Source organism: Rousettus aegyptiacus, unplaced genomic scaffold (assembly GCF_014176215.1).
Source record: "Rousettus aegyptiacus isolate mRouAeg1 unplaced genomic scaffold, mRouAeg1.p scaffold_m13_p_11, whole genome shotgun sequence".
Lineage (NCBI taxonomy): Eukaryota > Metazoa > Chordata > Mammalia > Chiroptera > Pteropodidae > Rousettus > Rousettus aegyptiacus.
In genome coordinates this window covers 21,413,050-21,440,948 of record NW_023416286.1, presented here as the reverse complement: position 1 = coordinate 21,440,948, position 27,899 = coordinate 21,413,050, and the positions used below count along the sequence as shown (strand labels likewise).

The following is a 27,899-nucleotide window of genomic DNA, read 5'->3' as shown; positions in this document are numbered from 1 at the left end:
TAGGGGTTTTTCTATTAGCAACAGAGATAAAGTAACCCGTACAGAAGTGGATCCCAGGATTCGCAGCTATAAGGATACCATCTTCAATTACTAGCTGAAGGAGAAGTAGTCTGCTTCATAAAGCGTCCTGCAGAGGCGAGATCTCCACACTTGGGGGGTGCCTCTACTCAGTCAAGGAAACAGGTGTTCCACAGGAACCAGAGAGTTGCCTCTGAGCACCTGCTGTGGGCCTAAAGTGGGAACTCCAGCCCAGAGTAGTATTATGAAGTGACATCATACCCTTTTTCTTTATTTCTTCCCTGTCCTCCTCCTTGTTCTGATACTTAGGAAAAGAAAAAGGAAGAGTAGACGTACTGAGTAGTTAGAGAGGAAGGAACTATATCTCCCCTTAACAGTGGAGGCAGTAGTATCAGCAAGCCCCAGCTGAGGGAGAAGAGAGAAGATTTCAGGCTTTTGAATCATACAGCTGATTAAATACATTAATTATTACAAAAAGAACTTTCAATTCTCTGAGAGTATCCTGAAAATTAACTGAGCTTTCACTAGATTCTATTCAAAGAGACAGGGGAAATTTTGTGGTACCGAGTGAGTTAGAATAGGCATTGGATCTAATTTCACTCTGTGGGTTTATATTTGGTTTCCATGATGATTAGAAATCTTGTATTTGAAAAATGTCCAAATTTTGGTCTTGATTAGTTAGCTGTGAAATTTAACTATGCATCAAGAGACTTAGGTATTAGACCTGAACAGTGTTACTGTGGCCACCAGTTCATACCACCTAGTTTTCTGTATTCTTGTGTGTACCATAACGAGTCAAACTAGATGATCTCTGTGATGTGTCACTTTCAGTTCTAAAATTCTGAAAGTGAATAATGTTACTCCGATAGATTTCATTTGTTTAAAAGATAGTAAAGAATGGACAAACTTAAAATAAGGATTTGAGCTGCCAAAAGTCAAGAGAGCCAGTGAGTTTGGACCTCATTTTTTACTTTACACAATGCTCAGAGTGTTGTTGTTGTTGTTGTTGTTGTTTTTGTTGTTGCTGTTGTTGTTATTGTTTTTATTATTACCTCACTGCAGTTTATATAATAATATCTGTCTCATGTGAGTGCTTGAGAAGCGTGAATACAAAGTAAAAATAGTGAATTTTTGTGAGGAAACAAAGGTACAGAGAAAGGACATATTTGATGATGTCGAAATATATGTTTAGGAAGTCCCCAAATGAACACCATTCAAAATAAAACTGTTTTGAATACATTTGAAGGAGATTGTCATATATAATAGCATTGTTAGAAACTAAGAGCATCCGATGTTCAATCTTGGTAACACTAGGAAAAACTACAGAAGTTTTAATATTTTATAACTTACACCTGCGCTCTAGAAACAAGATCTGTTTGGTCTCTTCAAACGTTCTAAAGCCCATCAGAATTTGCAGCAAATGGCTTGTGCATAAATTAATGAGATGAAATATTTATATAAACCAACTGTTTCTCTTGTGCAGATCTAATCATAAACTTTAAGAATGCTGAAAAATAATCAGAGGTTTAATTCACTTGAAATTTCTAGTGAATTCCTCACTCTATTATTATTATATTTTTATAAATTTATTTATTTAAATTAGTTTCGAGTATACAGTACATTGGTTAGACATCTATATTGTTCACAAAACGATCCCCCCAATTACTCCCTCCCACCCCTGGCCCTCCACTTAGCCATCATATCAATGTTAACTGCATTTCGTCTGCCGTGCTGCCCATCCCCCTGCCCAACTATCAACTACTAATTTGTTCTTCTTTAATCCTTCACCCCATTTAATACTTTATTTTTTTCTGACAAATATCTGAAATAAGATTTACTTTACTCTAACGAAACAATATTTTAAGAAATTGTATGCTTAAAATTTTATACCTACATATGCAAATAAAAGCTCCAGAAAAAAAAAAAAACCTAGAGAATAAAACCTCAAATAAATATTATAATACTAGAATATACTTAAAAGAGATTTAATAAAAGAAAGATAGCCTGAAGAATCTTCCCCTGATGCCTGTTTCTAACAAATGGAATCAGGAAAAAAGAAGGCCATCTGTCTCAATGTTTGCTTGTTAGAAATTTGTAGGTAAGTTTGCTAAAAATCATCCATCTTTCTTGTAAACTAACAAAAATAATTTAACTACTTTTAAATTTCTAAGATATAGTATAGAGTAGTGAAATTGCTACCTTTTTTTGAGCTGAGATAACACATTAAGTAAAGTGTTTTGTTATACATCCCTTGAGAGGTTATTACAATGCTCATTAATTTTTAGACTTAGTATTCAGGCTGCATTTGATATTGCCTGTGTTTCTTTTCTTTGTTAAAGACAAATTCTGCAATAGTTTACCAACACATATGATCATAAGTTATCATGTATGTTATCCCATATCTTTGGATTTTCTTGGTTGAAGATTCAAGCTAGAATATCTATATATATTCTAAATCTTTGAACATAAGGATTGGGAATAGTGTGGTAGTATAGTTAGACATTATGATTTATAATATTAAAAATTCACATTAAAATGTCATTATGTGGACTGGGAAAGCTCACCAGGAGATTTGACGAGCACTAATTTCTTGACATACCCTGGGAGAGTGCAAGGAATTGAATTGGATGTCTATCATAGGGTTCTTCGTGTTGAAGAGACGTGTGGCAAATGAGCAATATTTCAGGAAGAATAAGAGAGAGGACTTCTTCAATTCAAAACCAGAGACATTTTACTGGAATATAAAGGAAGAAAAAGTTAAGTCATCCTCAAAGTGCAATATCATTATTGTAATTAAAATACAAGCACTAGGCCTAGGGCTAACCAACTAAGAAGACTAACACAGAAGAAGAAACATTTTTATTATTTTTATTTTAATTAGTATTTGTTCCTTTATAAATAGTTTGTGCCTATTTAAAATAACACCCTTAATGAATGTAGTCATTGATGAAAAGCTTTTCATTATGAGACTTAGACAATAAAAACATTCCTCAAAAAAATTGGAAGATTCTGCAGCAATCTTACTTTACTTAAATGTAAATTTTATTTATTTTTAATTTGACATTTACACTGATACATTTAAATTGATGGAGAGAAGGAAAAATGGCTTGTTGTCATCCTCTCTTAAGAGCTAATCCAAATGATTTCTGAAACAAAAATTTTCACATATCACCTTAGTTTACAAGTCAAGGTATAACTATTTAAAAGTAGGATTTGATTTCTACCATAGTTTCTTCTATTCAATGTAGGTCAAAGCTGAGGTTATAGCCAGCTGTTCACCAATATTATAAATAAAGCATTAATATTTTGAGATACATTTAGTATTCCCTAGTACCTCAGAAACATCTAGTGGTTTATAATTAGGTTGAATATAATTTATTCTGCCAACCAGAACATGTTAAAGTTTGAAAAGTTTTTCAGCTATTACTGTGATATGCAAGAGCCTACTCCTAGGGACTTGAAGAGATGATTATGCATGTTTTTCACAAACAGAATAAGCAATCCAAAAATTCCTACAGAACCACAACAAAACTCTGAATAGCTAAAATGATCTTAAGTAGGAAAAACAAAGCTAGAGGCATAACATTTCCTGATTTTAAACTGTATTACAAAGCACAGTAATCAAAAGAATATGGTACTGGAATAAAAATGACGCATAAGTCAATGGAACAAAACAGAGAGCCTTGAAATAAACCCAAATATATACAGTCAACTAATATTTGACAAAAGAGCCAATAATATACAATGGGAAAAGGAGAGTCTCTTGCATAAATGGTATTGAGAAAATTGAATATCTACAATATCTGCAAAAGAATGAAATCAGATTTGTATTTTACTGTGTAACAAAAATTAATCTCACATGGATTAAAGATTTGAACATAAGACCTGAAACTGTAAAACTACTAGAAAAAAAATAGGGGATACGTTCCTCGACATTGTCCTAGGCAAGATTTTCTTGGATTTGACATCAAAGACAAATGCAACAAAAACAAAACTAAACGAGTGAGACTACATCAAACTAAAAAGCTTCTGTACAGTAAAGGAAATCAACAAAATAAAAAGTCAACCTATGCAATAGGAGAAAGTATTTAAAATCACATATTCAATTAGGAGTTAATATCCAAAATATAAATAGAATTCATGCAACTCAATAGCAAAACAAAACAAAAAATTTCTGTTAGGATAGCAAAGTACCTGAAAATACACACACATGATGGCTACGATTCAGCCTTAAAAAAGAAGGAAATTCCTGCCATTTGTGACCATGTGGATGAACCCAAGTGGCATTATGCTAAGTGAAAAAAGCCAGACAGATAAAGACAAATACTGCATGGTATCACTTACGTGTGGAATGTAGCAACAGAAGTCAACCCCAAAGTGATAGAGAATGCACTGGTTGTTGCCAGGGGTGGGGGAGGGTGGAACAAATGAGAAAAGGTTGATAAATGTGTAATAAATTTCAGTTATAAGGTAAATAAATTTGAGGATCTAATGTATATCATGGTGACTATAGTGATAATACTGAGTTGTATAATTAAAATATTCTAAGAGAGTAAATCTTAAGAGTTCTCAGCAACCAAATAAAAGGTAACTGTGAGGTGATGGATATGCTAATTAAATTAATTGTGGGAATCTTTGCACAGTGTATACATATTCAAATCATCTCATTTTATACGTTAAATATATTAAATTTTGTCACGTTTACCTCAATAAAGCTGGAAAAAAGATAATTTTGTACATTCAATCCAACTCAGGTTAAGTGGTGTCATGTTGGTAGCCTGTAATCAACCAAGGTTGGATCATTTTTTCCATAGAAATCACCAAATGCTACAAATCAGGGCTTTTATTCCTGGAGAGCTAGTTACTAAAACACCCAGAACACTGGTGATTATGCAGGACAATATTGCAAATTTGGACTTTCTCAGCTGAACTGTGACATATGACCACTCTACTTAAAATTGTGTTTATATAACTCAGCTGTCAAAATTTCATTTCAGGCATTGGTAAGTGAATTAAAGCATGCAAAACATAAAAAGTTCTTCACTGGCCCATGAGAATTATGCAACATAGTACTTAAAAAAACATGAAAATGGAAAAGTTTAACTTTGTCTTCTCAATGTCAGATTAAAGAGAAGAGATGCAAAATTGGGATGGATGCTGGTAACAGCAGTTGTTCGTTTGTCACTATGCAGCAGAAATGCTTTAAAGCCAATGAGCTTCAGGATCATCACTTGGAAGGCTGAAGTTCTCAGAGAGTAAAAGGAGGTCACGCGTTTGAAAGAGCAAATCAGGATACGTAAACCCAGTTTAAGCGGGCTGATCTGTGTGTTTAGTCCTTAGCAGAAAACTGGTCAGAGTCACAGTCTACAGGTTAGATAAACATGTAGGAAGTTAGAGGAAAAACTGTGCTATAAAAGGAACAAGAGTCTCAGGTTTGCTCCAATACTTAAGTCAAAATGTGGAATTTACCTCTGGTAGAGCAGTATTTCTAAATATTGTGTGTTGGTTAAATGAGGCATCTTGTTCAAAGAGTAGTTTTTCTGACCTTGCTGTCTATGAAATTATCTACATGCCTTCATGGAGAAAATTTTACTGTCACGTATTAATTCAGATTGACCACTGCATAACAATCAATCAATAGTAAATAAAATTAATCTCATCTAAAAGTGTTCAAATCGGTATAGATAATTTGGGGGATATGTGAAAATTTTCTAAAGGGTGTGATTCAAAAATTACTTTAAGATTTTCAGTTATTGGATCATCGATTCACATATATGATTTTCCTTGAAACTACCTTATAAAGGCTAGATTCACAATAACCTTTTTTTTCTCATTTTACAGAAGAAAGACACAGTCCTCCGACAGCTCAATCTTAGCTGACACAATACCCAGGAATGTTAAACCTCTCCTCAGACAGTAACCAAAGGGATCATTTGAAATACTGTTTTAGGGAAACATTTTTAATTGATTAATCAAGACACCTTAAGCCATTTGGCTTCCTCTCTTTTCCTTTGTTATACTTATTTCTGTTTAGCCTGAAGCTTGAGTCCTATTGGGATGTTCTAGGTTCAGAAAAATGGAATCAATATAGGTTAGTTTTGAAATGTAACTGGCATAATTCTCAGGTTTATCATATTTCTCAAAATACTTTGAAAAAATCCTACATGAAAGAATTTTACATGACATTTTTAGATTTAGTTTTTATTTCAATAAAAGATTTTATGAAATGTCATTAAACATTCATTAAATATTTATTCCATCTGTAGCCAATCTTATTTTACCCCATAAAATGTTTACTATATTTTCCTATTAACAAAGAAGACTTATTAAAGTGTAACTAAATATTTAAATGTCAACTAAATGTATACAAGAGACTACATTCTTTCTTATAATTATTTAAGGGCAAAGCTAAGCAAAAATGTTTGAAGACTACTGACCCAGTTAAACCTCTCCTGATACCAGGAGAGGGTCCCTAGTCAGATGACCTCCTAATCATTTGACCTGATCTGCACACTCACGGTGGATGACGGTGTTCACAACATCATGGCATAACCTCTTGTCCTCCAGAATTTTTTACTTAAAAAACTTTCTACAATATCATCAGAAATTTCTCTGTCAGAGAGATCAATGATCCAAAGCTAATCTGGGTCCTGGAGGTAATCTGAAAGTTGAAAACTGAATGTATAGTCATGTCGAAGAGGGTACATCAGAGTCACCTTGTGAACAATATAAGTACACGGTAACTTAGAATTGTCTTCTGAGGTCTGCATAGATTTCTAATGGAATGCCTATTTTAGAATAATCAAAAATAGTATGAAGACAAGTAAACCAATACCATGTATTTCTGGAAATTTATCCTAAAGAAATAAAGATTTATATAATGATTATAAGAATATTTGTACCAGAATTACTTCTAACAGCAAAAAAAAAAAAAAAAAAGGAAACCCTTTGATATCCAACATTAAAGTTATTGAATAAATTAATATATTGTCATAAATCTATTTGAGCTATTAAAATTATATTCTAAAATAATGATTGAAATGTGAAAGTGCTTACAATAGAATGCTGTGGTAAAACCTTAAACTGATTTCTAATGTAGATTGAGTCCATATTTGTGAAAAAATATCAAAAAATCTGACTTTATATTCATGAAAAATGTACCAACATGAAATATTTAGACTTGTGTTTAAAGATAAAGCATTGGGTTATGTGTGATTATTATTTTTAATACCCTTTTCTATTTTGTCTTTTTACTTTCTATTTACTGTGTATGTTATACAAATCTGTAATTAAAATTAAGATATATTAATAATATGAAATAGATATATTATGTTTGAGTTAATTATGCTTTCTCAATAGCTTATAGTCCAATGTTGCATTCTAATACATAATTTAATATACTTTAATCATTCATATGAGGAAGTTTAATATTCAAGAATATTTAATTACATAACTACTGCTGAGTGAATGAGCAATACAATACTAACGAGTGCAAATATTTATATGATATTAGTTTAATAGTCTTTGTTCTTACAACTTTCTCATATTCTAAAAACTCACAAATACCACCATAAAGAAAAATGTATTTATTTTTGTTGTAATAATTGAGAGGCCAACTATACAATGTATGGGTTTTACAAATTTAATATAACCAATACTTGTTAAAACACTATCACTAACTTTGATCTTAGGCCAAAAATGCTTTACGAAATACTACCTGCAAGTTGTTAGTTAATATAAATAAGAATTTCTACTGGATTATAGCAAATATAGCAAGTATCAGCTATTTAAAAGCCAGAAAGATTTTAACTTGAAATCTGGACAACCTTGGGCAAAAACAATACATAGCAAAATTAAAGAGAGTACAGACATGTATTTTCGTATATATGTATGTATGTATCTAGTATCTACAGATAGTCTACACTAATCCCCGTATTATATTTTTTTTGTTTCCATTTAGTCATTATATTTTACTGGTAAAAAAATGTCAAAGAGGTTTCCATTTAGTCATTGTATTTTACTTATAAAAATGTCAATGGGTCATAGTAAATAGTACCACTGAAATTTTAGTAAATCTACAAAAATATGAACCATAAATATAATATTCCAAACCTTTCAAGTAACTTTATTTTATAGTAATATACCATTGTATGTTAATTTTTCACATGCTAGAGTTGGCCAATTTTTGAATAGACTAAGTTTGATTTTCCTAGCAATGTGTATAATAAAAATGAGAAAGGAAAAAAAAAAAACTACTTTTAGCAGAGAACATGATATAAATACAAAATGAATATGTAAATAAAAGCTAGGAGAGACTCGTAAATGTATGCAACACTTAAAATAGAAACATTTTAGATCAATGAACCCAACCTTCTTACTACCCAGGAGTAAACTAAGGCCCTGAACTTTTTTCACAATCTTATCACTGCTTGTTAGTCATCATGGCCGACTCAAAGCAGCAGTTTATAACTGTGACAACAAAAAAAATCTGTCCTTGCTGTGAAAACTAAGGAGATTAACTGTATTATGCATAAAACCATCATGAGACTGGATGATGCAATAATGGATAAATTCTAAGCAATCAACATATAGCTTAAACTTTCTATACCATATTATTGTTTCTAGTTTAGTATTCACCTCTCCTATTAAATCTTCTACCCATAGTACACAACAGTAGCAGTAGGAGACAGATTAGATGAATAAATGTAAACACCACTGCTATGCTTTATTGCTCTTTTCCCATGGGCTTATTGATTATTGATCTTTACTTTCAGCTTTTTAAATCATCTTATAATAAACAGTATCTGCACAGTACTTCTCAGTACTGAGATTAGCACTTAATGAACTCAACACTCAAATATGCATACTGTCAAGGGTATTTCTTCAATCAATGATATATTAAAAAATATGAAAATTATCTGGAAAGCTGGAAAAGCAAAAGAGGCTATTTTCTAACACACTCATTAAATTCTAAATTAAGTAAGAAAAAAATATATAAGACAAACACAAACATAAAGTAATATGCTTTATTACCCTTTCAACTTCAAGACCACCTATATTCCATTTTTGTCTAAGCCCCTTCTCATAAATCATTTAGATTATCAGTAAAAGATCGATTCAGGCTTTCATATTCTGTGTCATGTACTATCTCCCCTACTCCACTTTGTGTGGCTATAATAACAGATCCCAGGTTTCTCTCATGATTATTGTTCTATGCCACAGCTGTGTTTCTGAGGTTTCTTTATAATTCATTTTATTTTTACCTCATTTACTCAAACATCAGGAACTTTGCTCTCAATCGTTTGACCACGGACAGGTGGAGGGTTTCAGTGACTCATTATTTTGCTTAGAAGATCCAAGCTCCTTAGAATGGCTTATCAGCCCACATTCACGCCCCTCCTCCTATGCCTCCACTCTTCGGTTTCATGTCACCATCTTCTTTTTAATACATTCTATGGAAAAATTTATTTCAGTTCCCTATTTTGCTCTTTTCTTTCAATCTTGGATTGGTCTCTTCCCAGTACCAGAATTGTCCTTGATTTCTTCTTGGATCCCTACATTCTCCCATCTACTCATTATTTAGCATTCAGTGCAAACATCATGTGTTGAAGAAAACCTTTCCTATCTATGCCTGTGTGTATTAGGTGAGTCCTTTGGTGCTTCTGTAGATATCAGTAAACCATTTTTTATCATATTTTTTCACTCTATTGCATTAATGTCTCATCCACTAAAATATGAGACTCTTAAAATAAGGACCATGCCTGTTATATTTGTGTTGCTATAGTCTCTGTGCCATGGTAATGAGTCATTACATTTTTTTAAACTATGGTAATGGTTTAATTTAGATGAACTGTAGTATTCTAGACTGTGTTTTCTTTACCCTTTCTCAAGAGTTACAGGACCAGCAAGAAGATAATACTAGCACTGGCCATAAAACAAATAGGATGATTTGTTTTTCGGGTTGCAGCCTCTTCTAGAAAAGAACTAATTTTTAATCCTCTTTAGAAAAGTAAATGAGGCAAGTGTTTCATGTACTTTTTTAAGTAACAAGCAATTAAATGTTGACTTTATGAGTTCTGTAAATATGGTGTAAATGCAAAATGACTCTCAAAGTGTCAGAACTAACGATGCCAAGATCTTAGTGAAGTGACTTTTGTTTCCAGAGTTGTGCCAAGTATTCAAGGTTGGTATCCAAAAGGAGTCAGATAAAGTAGCAAGCAATAGATATAGTGGTCCAAGTTAATTTCAGTAGACTTTTACTGGCCTGTTCTTTTTCTAGTTATGCTGAGAGCTGTCTTCTTTAAGAAGATTACGACTTGGAATGAATTGTTTTTATACAGACTAAATTTTTAAAAATTGACAGTTTTGATAATTTTGGATAAGGAAGAAATGATTTGGGTTATCTTAAATATCTGGTGCTCAGAAGTTGACATAAAAAATCACTTTCTTGTCTTGGGGACATTGTCAGAAATAGGACACCGATTTATCAAAATACGAATGTTCACAATGGTATATTTAATGATTTTTAAATCTTTTTGTAGACTTAAAATATAGTACCATATTATTTTTTCTCTCTCATAAACTACTATACTTTTATTTGCATTCTACAGTTGATTTAAGGAAAGTTTTAAAATGTTATTTTTTTACTATGTAGTGCTTAAGAATACCCTTACTTTTATTAAACACAATAACATAATAGTAAAAACAAAACTAAAGCAAAATTATGTTTTAATATAAAGCAATTTTGAAAATAATTTATCTTATTCAGAAAATGCTTACTTATTTTAAAATTTAAGAAAAAAACTAATGTAAAAAACAAATGTATTTAAGTGATAGTATAAAAGAAGTTGATAAAGGAATTCTTAATTTTGGCTTTGTTTTTTTGGTTATTGTGACACAGTAACACTTAAGGGTGTAGGATTTTACTTCTCATATTTTAATTATTTTAATTTAGAAAACTGTGTGCGCGTGTTTTTATTTTCTGAAGCATCATTTGAAACTTCACTGAGTATAGGTTTATCTTTATATATCATGGTATAACTTTGATAATAATGATGCCATATATATTATTTATTCAAGGGTTTTCATACTTTTAAAATTTGAATACAATTAAAAGGCAAATTGTGAAATATAAGAATTACTTTAAGCCATTCACAAGAGACGAAGTATATATCTTCTGAAAATTAAATATGGAAATTAGAGGGAATAAATTCATTAAAGGAGATACTTTCACAGGACTGAATACTTTTGTTTAATTATTTTTATGCTTTCCAATACCTTAACTACTAGCCAAATATAGATATTAGATTTAAATTAATTAATACTAAATAAAATTTTTAAATTAGTTTCTTATTTTAAGTGCTGAGTAGATACTGGTGGCTCTTGGATAATGGAAGCCATTCCCATTATCCAAGAAAGTTCTACTGGACACTGCCAATTAGACAACTTAAGGAAACAAAAGCAATTATGAAGCAAAGAACAGTTTACCTATTAAATCATATGTTCTTTTTATAACATTTGAGCTTATCAATAGGTTCTCACTTTTTAGCCTGTTACTATATTTTTTAAATTACTAATGACTATATCTAGAGAATTAAGGTTAATTCAAAATCAAGGTTGATTTAATGGTAATTAGTGCAGTCTATTACTAACTGATAACCATGTGATCATCCAAAGATTAATGCAATCCCAGTCTAAATTCTCTCAAAAACTATGTCCTACCCTCTTTATGAGTGCCTCCTTTGTCACGTTTAAATTGATTAGAGAAGGAGCAGGTCATAATTAATGTTCGCCTTTATCTTTCAATGTATTTGACAATACCAAATACTTTAGGAAGTTTTTAGCTTGAAAGTTCAGTGACTTTTTTATATTACTTTTACTTTCTGAGTTTATTCCTCTGACAGTCTTAAAATTATCAGGTGACTTTTAATATATTCTTTGTTTATCCAAGAGAATCTGTACCCCCATAAAACAGAATAATTTAGTGGACAATTTGTGGGAACTGTTAGTCTAACCTAAAGTGAATACTCAATTTGAGAATGGTTTGATCATTTTTTTTTCACCTTTAAATTGTTTTATTGGTATTCTCAGCATTACACTCTGGTCAATATATTGACAAGTAAATTTAAGAATAACTATAAAACATCTAGTTGGTTCAATTTATTCTAATATTGATCCAAATGAGCAGATTGACTTTGCATTGTACTATAAAGGTTGATAAAATATGTTCAGTAAAACTTCTTAAGGATGTAAACTCATTACAGATCTTCAGTAAAAATTTAAAAAATCAAATATTTATTTGCCTTTATTGAATCTAGGTGTTTAGAGAATGGCTTTATTTTTAAAAATTTTACTAAGTATTATTCTATTTGTTTCAGGTACCAGCTCAGTTGCCTCTATCTTAGGAATAAGTGAGGCAATATAATTTTACTTGTGCATAATTTCTGATGACTTAAGAATTTAGCGTAATTTCATAGTGCAAAAATGTTTTTGTTTTCTAAAAGAATATGATTTGCCTTTTTCTCAAACATTTCTCTAGGACCACTTATATTCATGTGTCCTTTTTAATAAACAGTAAATATTTCATATGCAGTATAATTGGAACAGCCTATGACAAATCCGAAATTGCATTTGCATTGTAAATATAGTATTTCAAGTCCGTATACTGGAGGTTACATAAGCTAAATGTCTTTTCATAAGATAAAAGACTAACATATAGAAGGTAAGGTTTTAGCACACTCTGGAATCAAACACAAAGATGCAGCCAAGTATATGTCATGATGATGGTTAAACTGCTTATTGAACATTTTGTAAGGTTAAAAACCTGCTCTCTGCCGTTACATTATGCTACATTATTTAAAATGTCTATTGATTTTCAGAACTTAGGTTGCCAGCATGAAAAAAAGCAAGGACATGTTGATGCAATAATTTCTATAAACTGACCTAGTTCTCATTTATTTCTATCATGCTACACATAATTCTCACACTTGAAGATCATAAAAGTTTGTATAAAATATCTTAAGATGTTCAAACTGTTGTTTAATACCTGTTTTCCCTGCTTGCAGGGAAATCATAAGAATATCACATTGACCAGTGAAATTTTTATATTATGCTATATTGAATGCATTCTACAAGAGCTCGCTATCACAATATTTAGATGAATTTTGAACATTGTTTTTTATTAGTCAATATAATCTCAGCACTTATTCATTTAGCAAAGCAGTAAGTCTTCTGTTACATGTCTTTCTATCCTGTCCATTAACTTACTGTACCTATAACCCGTGAACCTAATGTTAACCTGTAACCGGTTAACCGTGGTTCATTTAAAATGTCAAGTGGATTTCTAGAGCTATCCTAAAGTTCTGAATTATCTTTTCAGTGTGATTTTGACATTTTTCTAATGCATCGTGAGAAGATTCCCAGGAGACCAAGAATGTATAGGGCATTAATCCAGAGGACTAATGCATTGGTCCATATTTTTAATAGACATTCCAGCCTAGAGATTAATGGTATAATATTGATGTCCAGAAAAACTCTGAATTGGAAGAAAAAAGAGTTCTCCCTCATAAGGACACACATACTTTTTAATTATCTCCATTATAGCCTTCATATGTGGAAGAAAAAAAATTTTCTTTACATTATCTAAAGATGTGCAAATGATTATTTAATATTCATATTCTCTTCTGGAATATAAGGTAATTCGTTCAGAAATATAAAGTGACCTAGGAATTAATGGTATTTCTTTTAAATAACACCACATTACTACTTAGATTGTTTCATAATTAAAAGGGTAACTTCAATAAACAAACATGACAAACAATCAGAGACACGTGGACACCACAGACAGTGGATTAGTGGTTACCAGAGGGAAGAGGGGGAGGAGAAAGGTAGATAGGGGTAAAAGGGGTTCAATATTTAGTGCCAGAAGGAAATCTAACTTTGGGTGGTGAACACACAATGCGATATATATTCTGTGTGTATGTGTATGTGTGTGTGTGTGTGTGTGTGTGACATACTGATGAATTGTATACTTGAAACATTTGATTTTATTAATCATGTCACCCCAATAATTTTTAATTTAAAAAATTTAGCTTCAACCAAAATGTCTGCAAAGTTTTTATTTCAACAAATTCCACTGTCATTTCATTGTTTAAAAGATATTGAAGCAAACTATTCTTTTATTGTTCTTGAATTGTTGGATAGATATGTCTATAAGCCTTTATCTACATTTCTCTTTCTATACTTATAACTACTTTTCGAGCATTGTTTGATATCAATTTATATGCTCACAACATTTATTATGTTAAATATGTGCATATGTATTAACATAATTCATACCATTATGTATTATTTTTCTATTTAAACCTTATTCATTAATTCCAGAAACTATGATGAAAATAACAAAAAATGAAAAAAAAGTAGCAAAATATAAAAAAGAATACCAAGAAAGGCAGGGCTGAAAAAACTTAGAATACAAATAGGGCAAGAAAGAAAAAAGTAAAACCCATTCATATAGTTCTTAATTACTTATCTTTAATTTTGACACCAAGGAAAAAAAGGAAAAGAAACGTAGTTGGTTACGTGATTTTAGTTTCTAACATAAAGAACATAGCTAGTTAATTAAGGAAACAAAGCTCTTCTTAGCATAGATTGCCAAAGAAATTTGTATTTAGGAGATATTGGAGTGAAATCATAGATAATATGAAAATAGTTTTTTAGAGTAAAAGCAGAAACATGTTTAATAGGGCTTTATATTGCATCATCGCATCGTCCATAAAAATTATAACTATTTTAAAACAGAGTTAAATAAAATTGATTTTTCAAAAAGATTAACAGAGGAATAATCTTTTATCTATGTCTAACTCAATCCACACATGCAGAGTAGCCAGAAGGATTTATCTTTTTAAAAAAATCTATAAATAATCCTCTCAGGTGAGATTGTGATAGGAGTAAATATCAGACAGGTGATGGTGTAGCTTCTATGTAAGACTTGAAAGATGATAATTCAGATTTGTTGTTGTGAATTGATTCATGTGGTTGAGAAATGAGACAAATCGTTTCTAAGATTAAGTTGGTAGTGTGAAAATGTAGGGATTCTCATCCAATGGACTTTTAAAGGAGCTGGTGAAAATAGGTCTTTCTCATATAAAGATAAATTTTATCTTTATATAAGACAGTTTGTCTTAGGATTTAAAAACCTTCAGGGAATCAAAAGAGAGAGAGAGAGATTCAACAATGGTATCAAAATTCATTGTAGGATATATATGTATATTAAGGATATTGTGATAAGCATGAAGCAAGTTATATTAAGAGCAGAATTAGTCTGACTTCAGCTAACTTACACAATGGTACAGAGAGTTCTATTCAGGGATCTCAGATGTTCCACCCCCAACTAGTGTTGTTGAATGTATCTTTTTTATAGAGAATCATATAATAGAAAGGCAAAGATAGCCACGATAAGAGACATTTAAGGCACCTTATTAGCGTATCTAATAATTGCATGGCAAAATTCATGTCTCATCTATTTATTTCTAATATCTTTCTTAGAATTAGGTTATATGGCAGAATTTTTCATGATTCAAATAGCATAAATCTTCAGCTCCAACGTTAAGAGGATATTTTTTTTTTTTTTTTTGGTAATAGGATCTTTGTCTGCTTTTTTAAATATTTTATTTTATTTTATTTTATTTGTTTATTTTTTATGGTGACATTAGTTAACAAAATCCAATAAGTTTCAGTTGTACATTTTAATAGTAAGGCACATATATATTCATGCTGGGTGTTCACCTCCCATAGTTAGATTTCTTTCTCTGACTACATATTCAACATCATGTTTTTTAACATTGTTCATTTATTTATTCATCTATTTTTACTGCTTCACTTATTTTTTGACATAAGTAGAAAATTTTGACTCCTTCCTTAGTATTCAACATCTGGCTAACAACAAGGGTGCATCAGGCAGACCTCAAGGCAGAGAGTACAATGTACCATTTGCCTGAATTTAGAAAGAAATGCTTTAAATGAGCATATTTAAACTTCTCATAGAGAGATTACATGCCAGTATTAGGGGAAAATACTTCTCCCTATAAATATTTTTTCTTGCTTTTATCGGGCAATGAGAATTTTATAATGTAAAATTTTTATTTGCCTTAATATCCAGAAACATAAAAGTAAAATTTGGGGTTTGACTCTAGCAACAAACTTGTTGAAACAAGTAACAAGATATGTGTTTACAAACATCTATTTCTCAGAGTTTAAAAGGTATTTAGTTCTGTTTATAGATTTAGTTTCCGATTTAACATTGTGTTTAAGTTTATAACATAGTTAATATCTTTTTGGAAGAAGTACCATTTTAATAAATGCATAAATAGTTTACATTCTTTTTTCTGTGTATTTACTCTTCAGATGGCATCTATGTTTTATTTTTTATGGATAACAGAACAATTGAGAAATGCTGTAATATTTTATATGTTTAAAATACTTCGAAAAATCCTATGATAATTTATCAACTAGAAAAAGGTTCATCAATTTCTTATATATCAGTTAATGCTGAACTTTAATAGAAAAATCCCTTTAAATCCAATATTTACTAATATTAAATTGGTTCATTTATTACATTTAGAAATCCCTAGGTGTTTCAACTGTTTTAATATAGATAGCTTGTTTTTTAAAACAACTTACTTTTTTTGTGATTTTAAAAAAAACATTTTTTTTTTTTAAACAGTGGACTAACTTTGAGATACAGATAAAGATTACTTTCTTCATATATGAAATCCATTAGTCTTTCTAGGAAATATAGTAATTAAATCTATTTTTAAGGATGAGACTAAATATTAACCAATTAGAAAAAGTGCTATGATATTGCCATATAACAATATGACATAGTTGTTTATGAATTCATCTATAACCTAGAAATTTGTAAGCCGAAACTAATTTTGCACACATCCTTCCTTCACACACACCCCTTACTTTTTTAAAAGGATTTGATATGTTTCTAAGTACTAACTTGTTCTATAACTTTAAGTTACTATACTAACCTTAATATGAGTGTGGTTTATTTTACATTTATTTCTTCTCAACCTTCATATCTATAAGATTTTTTATATTTTTTGAAGAATGATAAGTTTATTTGTATGTAAAAATGGTGTATAATGAGGACTTTGGCTTCTAGTAAATTTATACACTCTATATTCTGAAAAAAAGTCCCACTGACAACCTAGATATGCCATAAATTACAAAAAGGTGTATTTTATTGAATTTTTAAATTTGAAAAAGATAATGGAGAAACTATAAATCCAAAATAAATCAAAAAACAGAAAGTAAAAAAAAAAAATAGGATGTGAAAGCAGAAAGCAGAATCTCTCTTAGTGACAATTAACAATACCTATGATCTTTAGCCCTGGAGATTAATAGCCTCATGCCTTCTTGAAATCATATTATCTTCCGAGATGTGTGCTGTCCTCCACTTTCTATCAGAAGCAAATGCAAAGCTTCTCTTTCTTAATCTAGGCTCCTGGAAATGCTTGAATATTAATTACGAGCTAAATAAATAAACAGCAAAAAGAAACAACAAGAAAATGGCCTAACAGAAGTGAAATTCAACAGAAACGATGATTCACTCATTTAGGTTCTCTCATTTACTTCAGCAATTGGAATTTTCAGGTACAGAATATTAAAATACTATATATGAGGGATGTTAAGCAAGAAACATTCTGTTATCATTCCTCATTATGCATTATTACTTAATATTGCATAAGAAATAAACAATGAAATAACAAAAGAACAAAAAAATAGCAATAATCCTAATATATTTGACTAGTCAGATATGAAAATATAACCAAAATATTTTTAACAGAAATCTGTATCAATGAACTGATAACTCAGTGGCTATCTTAACAGATGACTGACAGAGCTGAAGAGGGAATTATACACTTGAGAACTGAAGCCCTAAACCAGCATGTAGCACAGAGATATATAGAAATTAAAAATATGAGAGTTAAAAAGACATAAAGATAGAATGAAAGAAGATATTTTACATATCTAATAAAATTTCATGTGAGAAGAATGTAAAATATAAAGCTGAGGCGCTACTGAATAAATTATCATTTTCCAAAATTGATAAAAGACAGGAATCATCAAATTCTGCAATAAAAAGTAGAATATACAGAGTGAAATTTATATCTAAGTTTATTATAATGAAATTATTTTCATATGAATTTCTATATTAAAATTCACATAAAGTTAACACTTATTTATCTCAAATCATTCAAAAATAAAATCATTATATGATAATATGATTTTGAAAAATTGGTTGCATAGTTGCTATAACTTGGGGATCTGAAATCCATTAGAAATTCATGCTCCAGGTCAGAAGTCAGTAAACCATGCTTGCAACTGGCTGCCTTTTTAAAAAATAAACTTTTATTCTGATACAGCCATGCAATTCATGTGTTGCTTGCAGCTGCTTATGAGTACAAAAAGCAGAGTTGAATAGTTACAACAAAGACTACATGGCCTAGAAAGCCTAAAATATTTATTATCTGTCCTTTTAAGATAAAGTCAGCTGACCTCTGCTCTAGATAAAGTCTATATGAGTAATTCTCCTGAGAGAAAAAATATCATCATGTTTAAGTATATCATTTAACAGATAAAGCTCTAATTTAATAATGATCTTCAAGAAATTATATCAGTGCTATGAGAAATGTCAACATGATTATTATTAAAGGAAGAGGAAACCTAAGAAAACCTAAGACAGGGAAGGAAGATTTGTACAGGGTTCTCAGTAAGGAGGTCTTGAGTGATCAGAAACACTGGGATATTCAACTCCTAGAGGAGAACAAAAGATATATTCTATCAGAAAAGGCAAGCTGTAGCAAATGACTCTTGTATCTCATGGGTTAACTCAAATGTAAATATTATTTTTTCACATTCTGATGGTGTTAGTAAGACTGGTGGCTCAGATCATTGCAGACGTTATGAGAGCCAGGTTCTCTTTGTGGGTGGTTCTGCGACACCCTGGGGCCTCAGATGGAGAAGACAGCACATTGCTGGCCTTTATAGTCTAGGCATATAAATATCCTAAACTAAAAACTTGGTCTTAATATTTTCAGATAATTTAAGCACTTAATAAGCCAAAAAGGTTTTAAGAGAAAGAATTTTTTTTAAGTAGTAGAAACTTAATTTGTATAAATATTTTCCTATAAAAATAATCTAAGAAATAATTTTTACTTTATAGTCCCTGTCTATGTTTCTTACCTCAAGCAATTATTATTTTCATATACTTACATAGTATTTAAATTATGTATACTAATGATTATGGATTTTTAATGCTATAGTTCATAGAAATTTAGGTTTAGTCATGCAAATGAAAGCATATAGTGTAATTGATGTTTGAAAATTTAAACAACAATCATACATGTTATATCACAAAAATATTAAAAGAATGTGAATGAAAGTTCTACCAAAAATTTTTAGTATTTTCGACCTCAGGGTGCTTTGTAGCCTCTGCTGTTTTTTATATTCAAATTAATGTTATTCAATTCAATGCTCCATTTTTGAACACATGGGTTACATGTATTTAATTTTGCCAACATAAAATATAATCTTTTTTGTGCTTTATGAGCCATCCTTTTTGTATAGTATCCTTGGTGGGGTATAATTCTTTGCAAATAGTCTTCAGTCACAATCTATATTGTAAACAGAATTTGAACATATGGCTCAAAACGAATGATGGTATTAATTTAAAATATCTCAGATATTTTCAAAGATGAATATTTGCAGCATAGAAATACCTATGGAAAACTGAAGAAATAACACTTGTGAGGCAAAAAAAGAGATGTGCTGAGGAAGAGAATGAAATTTACTATAGTAGTTTTTGTATAACCATTCCTTATTTTACAGAATAAATGTGATCCTCAAAATGTGGAAAATTACTTTTCAAAATCAAGTCTTAGTTTAGATATATTAGTCAAGTCCACTTTTAAGAGGAAATATGAGTGTATATCCTTATGTGTGTGTATTTGCTTAGTGCTTTGTATCTAGTCAAAGTGGGTAAAAAACAGCTTTAGGAAAAGCCAGTAAAGGCTTTCTGTGTATCTACAAATCAAACATTCCAAATCTGAACCTTAAAACAGTTTTTATGAAGTTTATTTAAGAAAGCACTTGTATATTGACATTGACATGGAAGTGACATGCCACCTAGATGATGAGGATGGTATTGGGAGACATTTTCATAGGATTTCAACATCTAGAGTACAAGCTACACAGGGCCAGGTATTGTTCTATATTTCCATCACTGAAATGTCCCAAGCCTCTAGAATAGTGACACTCAATAAACATTTGTTGAATGAATGAAGGGACAGTTTGTAAATGATCACCCTGCTTATGTTTTAGATCGTAAAAATGGGAATGTAGCAGTTGTAATCTACTCATCTGAGTCAGGTGATGGCAAAAGCCTAATATATCAGTTTCTAAGGCAATGATATTGTTCTTAAATAAATTATTTACTATTAAGTCCTATATCAATGATAAAAGTAAGCACCAACCAAGGTTATATAATTTCCAGCTAAACATCTTATATTCTTATATTCTGTGTACCTCCTTACTTAAATCATTCTGACTTACAAAGAATTTTTACATGAGGTAGATAAGGTATTATCAATTTTATTTCAAAAATTTATTTATCCATTCAATAAATATTTAGTAAATGCTTTCTTTCAGCAGTATGCTAAGCAGTAAGGGCATGATTGCATACACATGACTGCCATAGTCACCGGTCCATGGACATTTCCTCTTGTGACAGAAACAAATAAAAAAAATAAACACATGAACAAAATAAATTTGTCTTATGATAAGTGCTTTGAACAAAATAAATAGAGGTGGGAGTTTGAGAATTGAATGAATGTGTAGTTTTAGTTCTCAGGGGGGGCAATTTTGATGAGAGAACATTTCAACTGAGATCTTTAAGTTACAAGTTCAGCTTTAAAAGAACCTTTTTCAGTTGGATAGGTTCTAAAATATCTCCAAAGGCAAGAATATATGCCACTGGGAAAAAAGGAGAGAGGCTACTATACCTGTGACATATAATAATCAGTAGAGTTGGAAATGGTTGCGTCTGATAGTTACTGTCCATTTACCAAAGTGGAAACATTTATATTCTATAAAGTAATTATGAGCACCCATATTTTTTAATATTGTTCAACCAATGGGATGTTAAAAAAACTGCCTAATGTAAACAAAGAAATAGAGTATTGTTAATACCCAAACAAATGCAATATAATTATATATACTAAGTTTTGACTATATTTCTATTTTTTATTTGATTTCTTTATTTTATACATGTTTCCCAGGATAGTCCACTGGTCTTACAGTCTGACAGGAATGTAACAGTGAATGCAAGAAATCACATGGGGCAGTTAACTGGACAGCTGACAGTAGGTGAGTGTTTGGGGGCAAAATCACTTGTATCATCTTACTCCATTTAAATCTTTGTGGCTGTTTAAATTAGGAAAAGTAAAAGTATATTATTTCTATAATATATAACTAGACATCCAATACAGCCAGCCCAATTATCTTACACATGATTTGATTCATCATGAAGCTGGTTATGGTTCCCTCTGTTTGGAAGCTGTTAACTCTTGTTGAATGTGTTATTATGTAATTACATATTTGGCTATTATCACATTTGAATTATAAAATGCATGATTTTCTCAACAAGTATCTCCCTACTATATATTAAATTATAGTAAACAGGCTTGAACAAACATGTGAGATACAACCTTATGTGGTCTATGTATTTATTTTAGGCAAGTAATTTACTAATAAATGTTATTTGCTTATATAAATTAGAAATTATAGTAGTTGAATATAATCTTAACATTTATGAATTACTTATAAATTGATGTCGAATTATCTATATTTTAAGGTTTATAGGCTTTAGAGGTTCTACGTTAATGATAATTTATTCATGTTTTATCATATAAAAATTTTAATATAGAGGTTAATATAACATGACATAATTTGATTTAATTTTTGTAAGAAAGCAAATTAAAAATCAATTGTAATTATATAAAATAATACAATGATTTGATTTGTGTGTATCTGCTAAAATACTTTTAGAATACTGTATTTTTCTGTGAGGAAAATTGTCTAAAACCTAGCGATTGTGTGTGTGCATTAAAGTATATTATAAATGGTAAATTAGAATTTTGAGGATTGAGTTACCCTTATCTTAATGACAAATTTATCATGACTTTAATGAAAATGTATGTTTCCAATATTTTTAACTAAGTCGCAAAAATATAGCATTTGAAATGTGAGATTAATAAACATGAGTTTGATTCTATCTACTTTCTTTGTAAGTATTTGAAATACTTTTTGATGTGCTATTTATTTGAATGAAGCCAAAAATGAAACATATTTTAGCATATATGTATTTCCAAAATATATAGTTTTTTAATTTACAATAATTAAATTTTATTTTACATATTGTTTAAAGCATAGGAGTTGGTCAGTAGACATCTATTACTGTAATTGATAGCATTTTGTGATATGTAGAAATTACGAATGGGAGCAATGTGCAAATATATTAAAAATTAGAGAAAAGAAAGATATCTATAGACAGAGAAATGAATCAGAAGCACCGGGCACTCAATGTAAATGACCATGCCAATTCACAATTGTTACGTTCATACCGCAGAAACAGGCCTAAACTGGCAGATTTTCCATATTATATTTCTTAATATTGAGAATGCTTTAGCTAGATAAAACTTTATTTTGTATTCTGTTCTTGATTTAAAAAAGAAAGAAAGAAAGAAAAAAGAAATAGTTCTTTGTGGAAATGCCAAAATGTAAATTAAACACACAGTGACATATACCAGTCTCCACTGTAATACAATAGCTACATAACTATTGCCGGTAGAGCAAAGCAGCTGTTTAGATTATATGGAGTGTAATCAAATACCATTTGTATTTTGCTGCATAGTTTTCTGCAGGAAATAGAAAAAAATAATAGTATCATGCTTGTATTTTCAGCCATTGTTCCAAACTGATTTTAATATAGTATCGATATTTATCAATTGAGGAAAAGAGAAGGATAAATGAAGAAAAAGAGGAAAAAAAGGGTGGATGGGGGAAGAAAGGTTACACCTAGTTTTAAATGAAGCAAATCAGCGAATTAATGGTGTAGCAGTTTATTTCTGTGGATGGAAATATACTCTTTCCAATGAGGCTAAAACTAAAAACTATTTAACATCCTGGCCTTGGGGGTGTGCTATTGGTTAACTTCATCTTTCTACTGCTTTGTATTTTTCAATAAACATACGGAGAACAAAAGGAGACATAGATAAAGGGGAGTGGGGAAGGAATAATGCAGTCGCATTTGGAATCCAACTATACAAAACTCCAAAAAAACATTAGTTCTTAGAGACTCAGTTTTCTCATCTCTAAAATAGAGACGACACTATTTTGAATAACATAAGAAGCAGAGCGATTTCAGTGTCTGCAAATGGTAGGCAAGTATATTTTGAATATGTTATTATTTTGATGATGGTGATTGTAATAATTGATATAATTTAATTTACAAATACGTTGCTATTACTTGAGAAATCTTATAATTTTCTATCCAATGTATCTCTGTAATAGTTGTGGAATGTACATACGCTGGATTATGATTGCAGATATAGTACAAAACATCACAGAAAGTGTATCTGATGTGAGGAAAATTTTTGAATCATGTCAGGAGAAAATTATCTTTAGGTAGAACTTGAAGAGATAATAGGATGAACTCAAGCAGTGTATTCAATCAGTATTCATTTTTAAAGACTAATTTTAGTAGCATTGACATAAAGTAGCTGCTTTATCCCTCTTTTCCTGTTGACTTTTTTTCTTTAATTCTTTAGTTTTTGTTTAGGGTCATAGTCTTGATTGCAGTATAAACATAATACTATTTTGCAACTTTAAAAAATAAACTACCAAAAATCGACTAATATTTATGAAAAAAATATTTTTTTATTTTCTAAGTAAAAATATTTTAATTTCTATCCTATATCTTTCAATTACTATTAGAAAGTATAACAAACTTTTAATATTTTTCCACATTTTATTCTCATTAAATATTGGAAAATAGACTAAAACATCCCTTACCAGTAGCTACCTGTACCATTTTTTTTCCCAAAATTATATATAAGATTGATCAGCAAAGCAAATATCCATTGTTCTTGCATACTGACATTTTATTATTCTATTCTGTATATACAAGACTACCTTCTTGCTGATTAAATTTGCAGGGATTTGTGTAATCAAAGGCACAAGCAGACCAGGTGTATGAATGTTCATCCAGACTCACTCTGTGAATATGAAACCAGATTATTTCTAATTTGATAAATGCAAAGAAAATATTTTAAACATATGCCAGCTCAAACATAATCAAAATTAAATCTAAACATTTTTAGACTTTGGATAAAAAAATCAATTGACAAATTTTTTGTGTGCTTATAAAGTTCCAGGCTTTATGTTAAATTTCTGTTAATATCAATCAGATTATCTCACTTACAACAAAGTCAGATTCCAATTTTTCATGAGGGGATTAATGACTTTAAAATTTCTTTATACAAATTTTTCTTCTTAAAATAAAGCTGAAATCGAGGAATGAGGTTGTTGTTGGGAAGTAGTTAAAGAAAATACACGATCCCAAAAGGTCAGATGCCTTGTGATAAAGACAAGAATTTTTGTAAACACATCTCAGAACCATTACCCAGATCAAAATTTCTGTTTTTCAATCTATAACAACTATATTAGGAGGGCATTCCTTTTTTTATACAATTGACAAAAACAGTGTGCAGTTTTAGGTGTTATATGTTCATAAATGTTGATAGTATGATATTTTATATTTTGGGGGACACTTTCATCAATTATGGATGAAAGATGTGAATTATGCACCATTTTTGTGAAGCTGATCATATTATCTTAGGAAACTGATATAATGTGATTTATAGAATAAAAGTCATTTCTTAGGGCAGTGCAGATGAAATATTATCATGCAGTTTTGATACAGACTTTACTCATAATACTGATAATAGCAATAATGCTATAGTAATCGGATTTGCTAAAAATGTAATGATCCTTTTCACAATTTCATGGGGATAATCAGTTATCTTTTATTTAGCAATAACATTACATTGATTTATAATAGAATAAGATTTAAAATAATTTTATAAGTAATTTTAGAAATATGTTAATTTTATAAAAATGATCACTCTTTAATAACTAGCCAACTCGATTAAATTATTAAAATATATGTTGCTTATTTTTACATTACAATATAAGTTATTGTTTATTTTAACAAAGCAATAGCTAAAAGGTAATAGAATTTTTTTCCATCTCATATGTCTTTTGTTATCGGTCGATAGCTGGAGAATAAAAATAAAATGAGGATAAGCTGAAAATTGAATATAGAATAATATTAATGGATAAGGCTAGTTTTGTTTGTAATTAATTTTGGTCAGTAGCCTTCTTTATTTACATGTCAGTCGCAGACAATATTGTTTGAGAAAGCTTGAATGATTGCTATGTGGTCCTGTGTTGCCACATCTATATCATTATCCCAGGGAAATATTAAGACTAATTGGGTATTAAGTAATTGGAATATCATTGTTCTGAAATTTTACTTTTAAAATATGCTTTAAGTCACAATCTTATGCTTAAAATGAGATATCATATTTCATCATAATTCTCCTTGTTTAATGCTCAATAAATCAGGAGAATGAATTAACTCCTAGGAACTGCTAGCTAATTGTCAGAACAATTTACTCATCGTTGATAATCTCATTTCCATTTATCAGAAATCAGAGACATAATTATATTATATAAAAACCCCAATTACAATTTATAATTCCTCATTTTTCTGTCTTTCTTCACTAATTCTTCAATGCTTCAAACTTCTTCAAACTAATTCTTAAATAAGTCTAACGATATGGTAATAAAAAAGAAAGTCACTGGCAAGAAATTAAACACAGTACTATTTATATTTGCTACTAGTTTTCTTTTTATATTTTATATTTTGAAGATTAAAAAACACATAATATTGAAAACAAGTATAGACATCTGCTGTAGGAGAGTTGACTGGTTTCTTCTGTGGTCTGAGGAGCTTGGTTCATTGCCCTGGGGATTTCTGAGAGAGCCAGTCATGGAGTGGGAAGGAATAATAAGCAGCAGATGGGCCAGAGCGAAGGCGTCAGTACTGGCCCTTTGCCTTTTCCAGGGCCTGTCAATCAGCCACACACTTAAAAATCAAATTTGTCTTATTTATTACTAGAAAAGATAAGCTTAATAACAAAAATTACACATTAAGATTCCGTAAGGCACATATTTTGGGGGGGCTTGTTTTCTTCTCATTTTGAGTCAATATGTAAGAATAATACAGTCTACAGAATGAAACAAACATTTTTAAAAGTAAGTTTATAAGGAGAGAAAAAATGTACAGATATATATAAAATTCCATTAACATTAAAGTATTGCTTATATAGAAGTTATTTATACCCTGTAGAGTAATTAATTAAACTATATTGACCTTCCTGGTAGTAAACATCTAAAGGGAATTGTGACTAATGACATGATTCCACTAATTTAAGGAGAAAACCCATGAACTTCTTATGGCGAACCAAAGTTTTTTTTATTCAGTTATACTGAACAAAATGTACACATTGATTTATACAAAGAAAACTAGATGATACAGTGTATACTATTTTTAGCAGCTCTATATCAAGCGAAGCACTGGGTCTGCTAATACTTTGGCATAATGCTTTAAGAATGTTGAGAGCACAACAATAAAGTGCAGTTAGATAAAAAATAATTGTGGATGGCAATAAATATAACACATTTACTGTGTGTCCATTCCTTAAGTGATATGTACTTTCACCTGGGTCAGGTGAAGTAAGAGCCCAAAAACTGAGTGATTGTGGCCGGATCTTTTCATTTCAGAAATAAAGTGAACTGATGATAAAATTTATATCCTTCAGTAAAAAATGAAGACCCTAACTAAGTCTCTTAAATGTGTCGATGGCTTTCTGTTAATCTAGTACATCCCCCAGTTTCTAAGACACACACACACACACACACACACACACACACACACACACACACACACACGCTTTCCCACAGAATTGATGAAGGGAAAAGATATGGAAACAAAGTCTGCAGAACTTTAAAGAAACATTTCTGAGTCTACTACTGCACACAGCAGATTGATGAAGACATCAACATTTTATTCTATGTAATATGCTACAAGATATGTTTAGAAGCTTTTTAAAAAAATTTACTAGCCACCTATCATAGCAAACTAAAACTTCTGTAATGCAAATAGTAAGTAAAATCACATAATGTTAAGTATTAATCACATAATTAATCAGAAAACTTATTAGTAACTACATTACTATTAAGAATTGAATAAACATTAATGCTTATTAGATTGTTTAAACGACTGAGAATTTTTTAATGTTCCACAAATTTAAGTTAATTCATCATATCATAAATTTCACAAAATTAGACACAAAACATGCTTCCTAAAAGGGCACCTGGATTATGACTAATTATTAAGAATTGTTATAAAAAAAATATCAGAAACTGTGTTCAATAAAAATTATTTTTAAATACTAGAATATTTCCATTTTAACTAACAATAATATTATAAGAATAATCATAATTTATATAATGTATCAAAGTGTAAAAGAGTATGTTCACCTAGAAATCATGATTTCCTCAGAAACTGGTTTTAGGAAGTAATTATAGTTTAATAGTTAATAGCATGGATTCTATAACAGTTAAATCTCAGATATTTGACCTCATGCAAATTGCTGAGTATGCTTTCCAGGCTTCAGTGAGCATAA

General features: G+C 30.2%; 1 protein-coding gene across 5 annotated transcripts in view; it reads left to right on the top strand.

The window, feature by feature from the left end:
* SGCZ (sarcoglycan zeta) overlaps nt 1-27,899 on the top strand; it is a 781,719-nt gene that overhangs the window by 691,292 nt on the left and 62,528 nt on the right. For all 5 annotated transcript variants that reach the window (XM_036228605.1, XM_036228604.1, XM_036228606.1 and 2 more), the window contains one exon: nt 21,366-21,453. In XM_036228605.1, the coding sequence (XP_036084498.1) occupies nt 21,366-21,453 (88 nt within the window). The remainder of the gene's footprint in view (nt 1-21,365; nt 21,454-27,899) is intronic.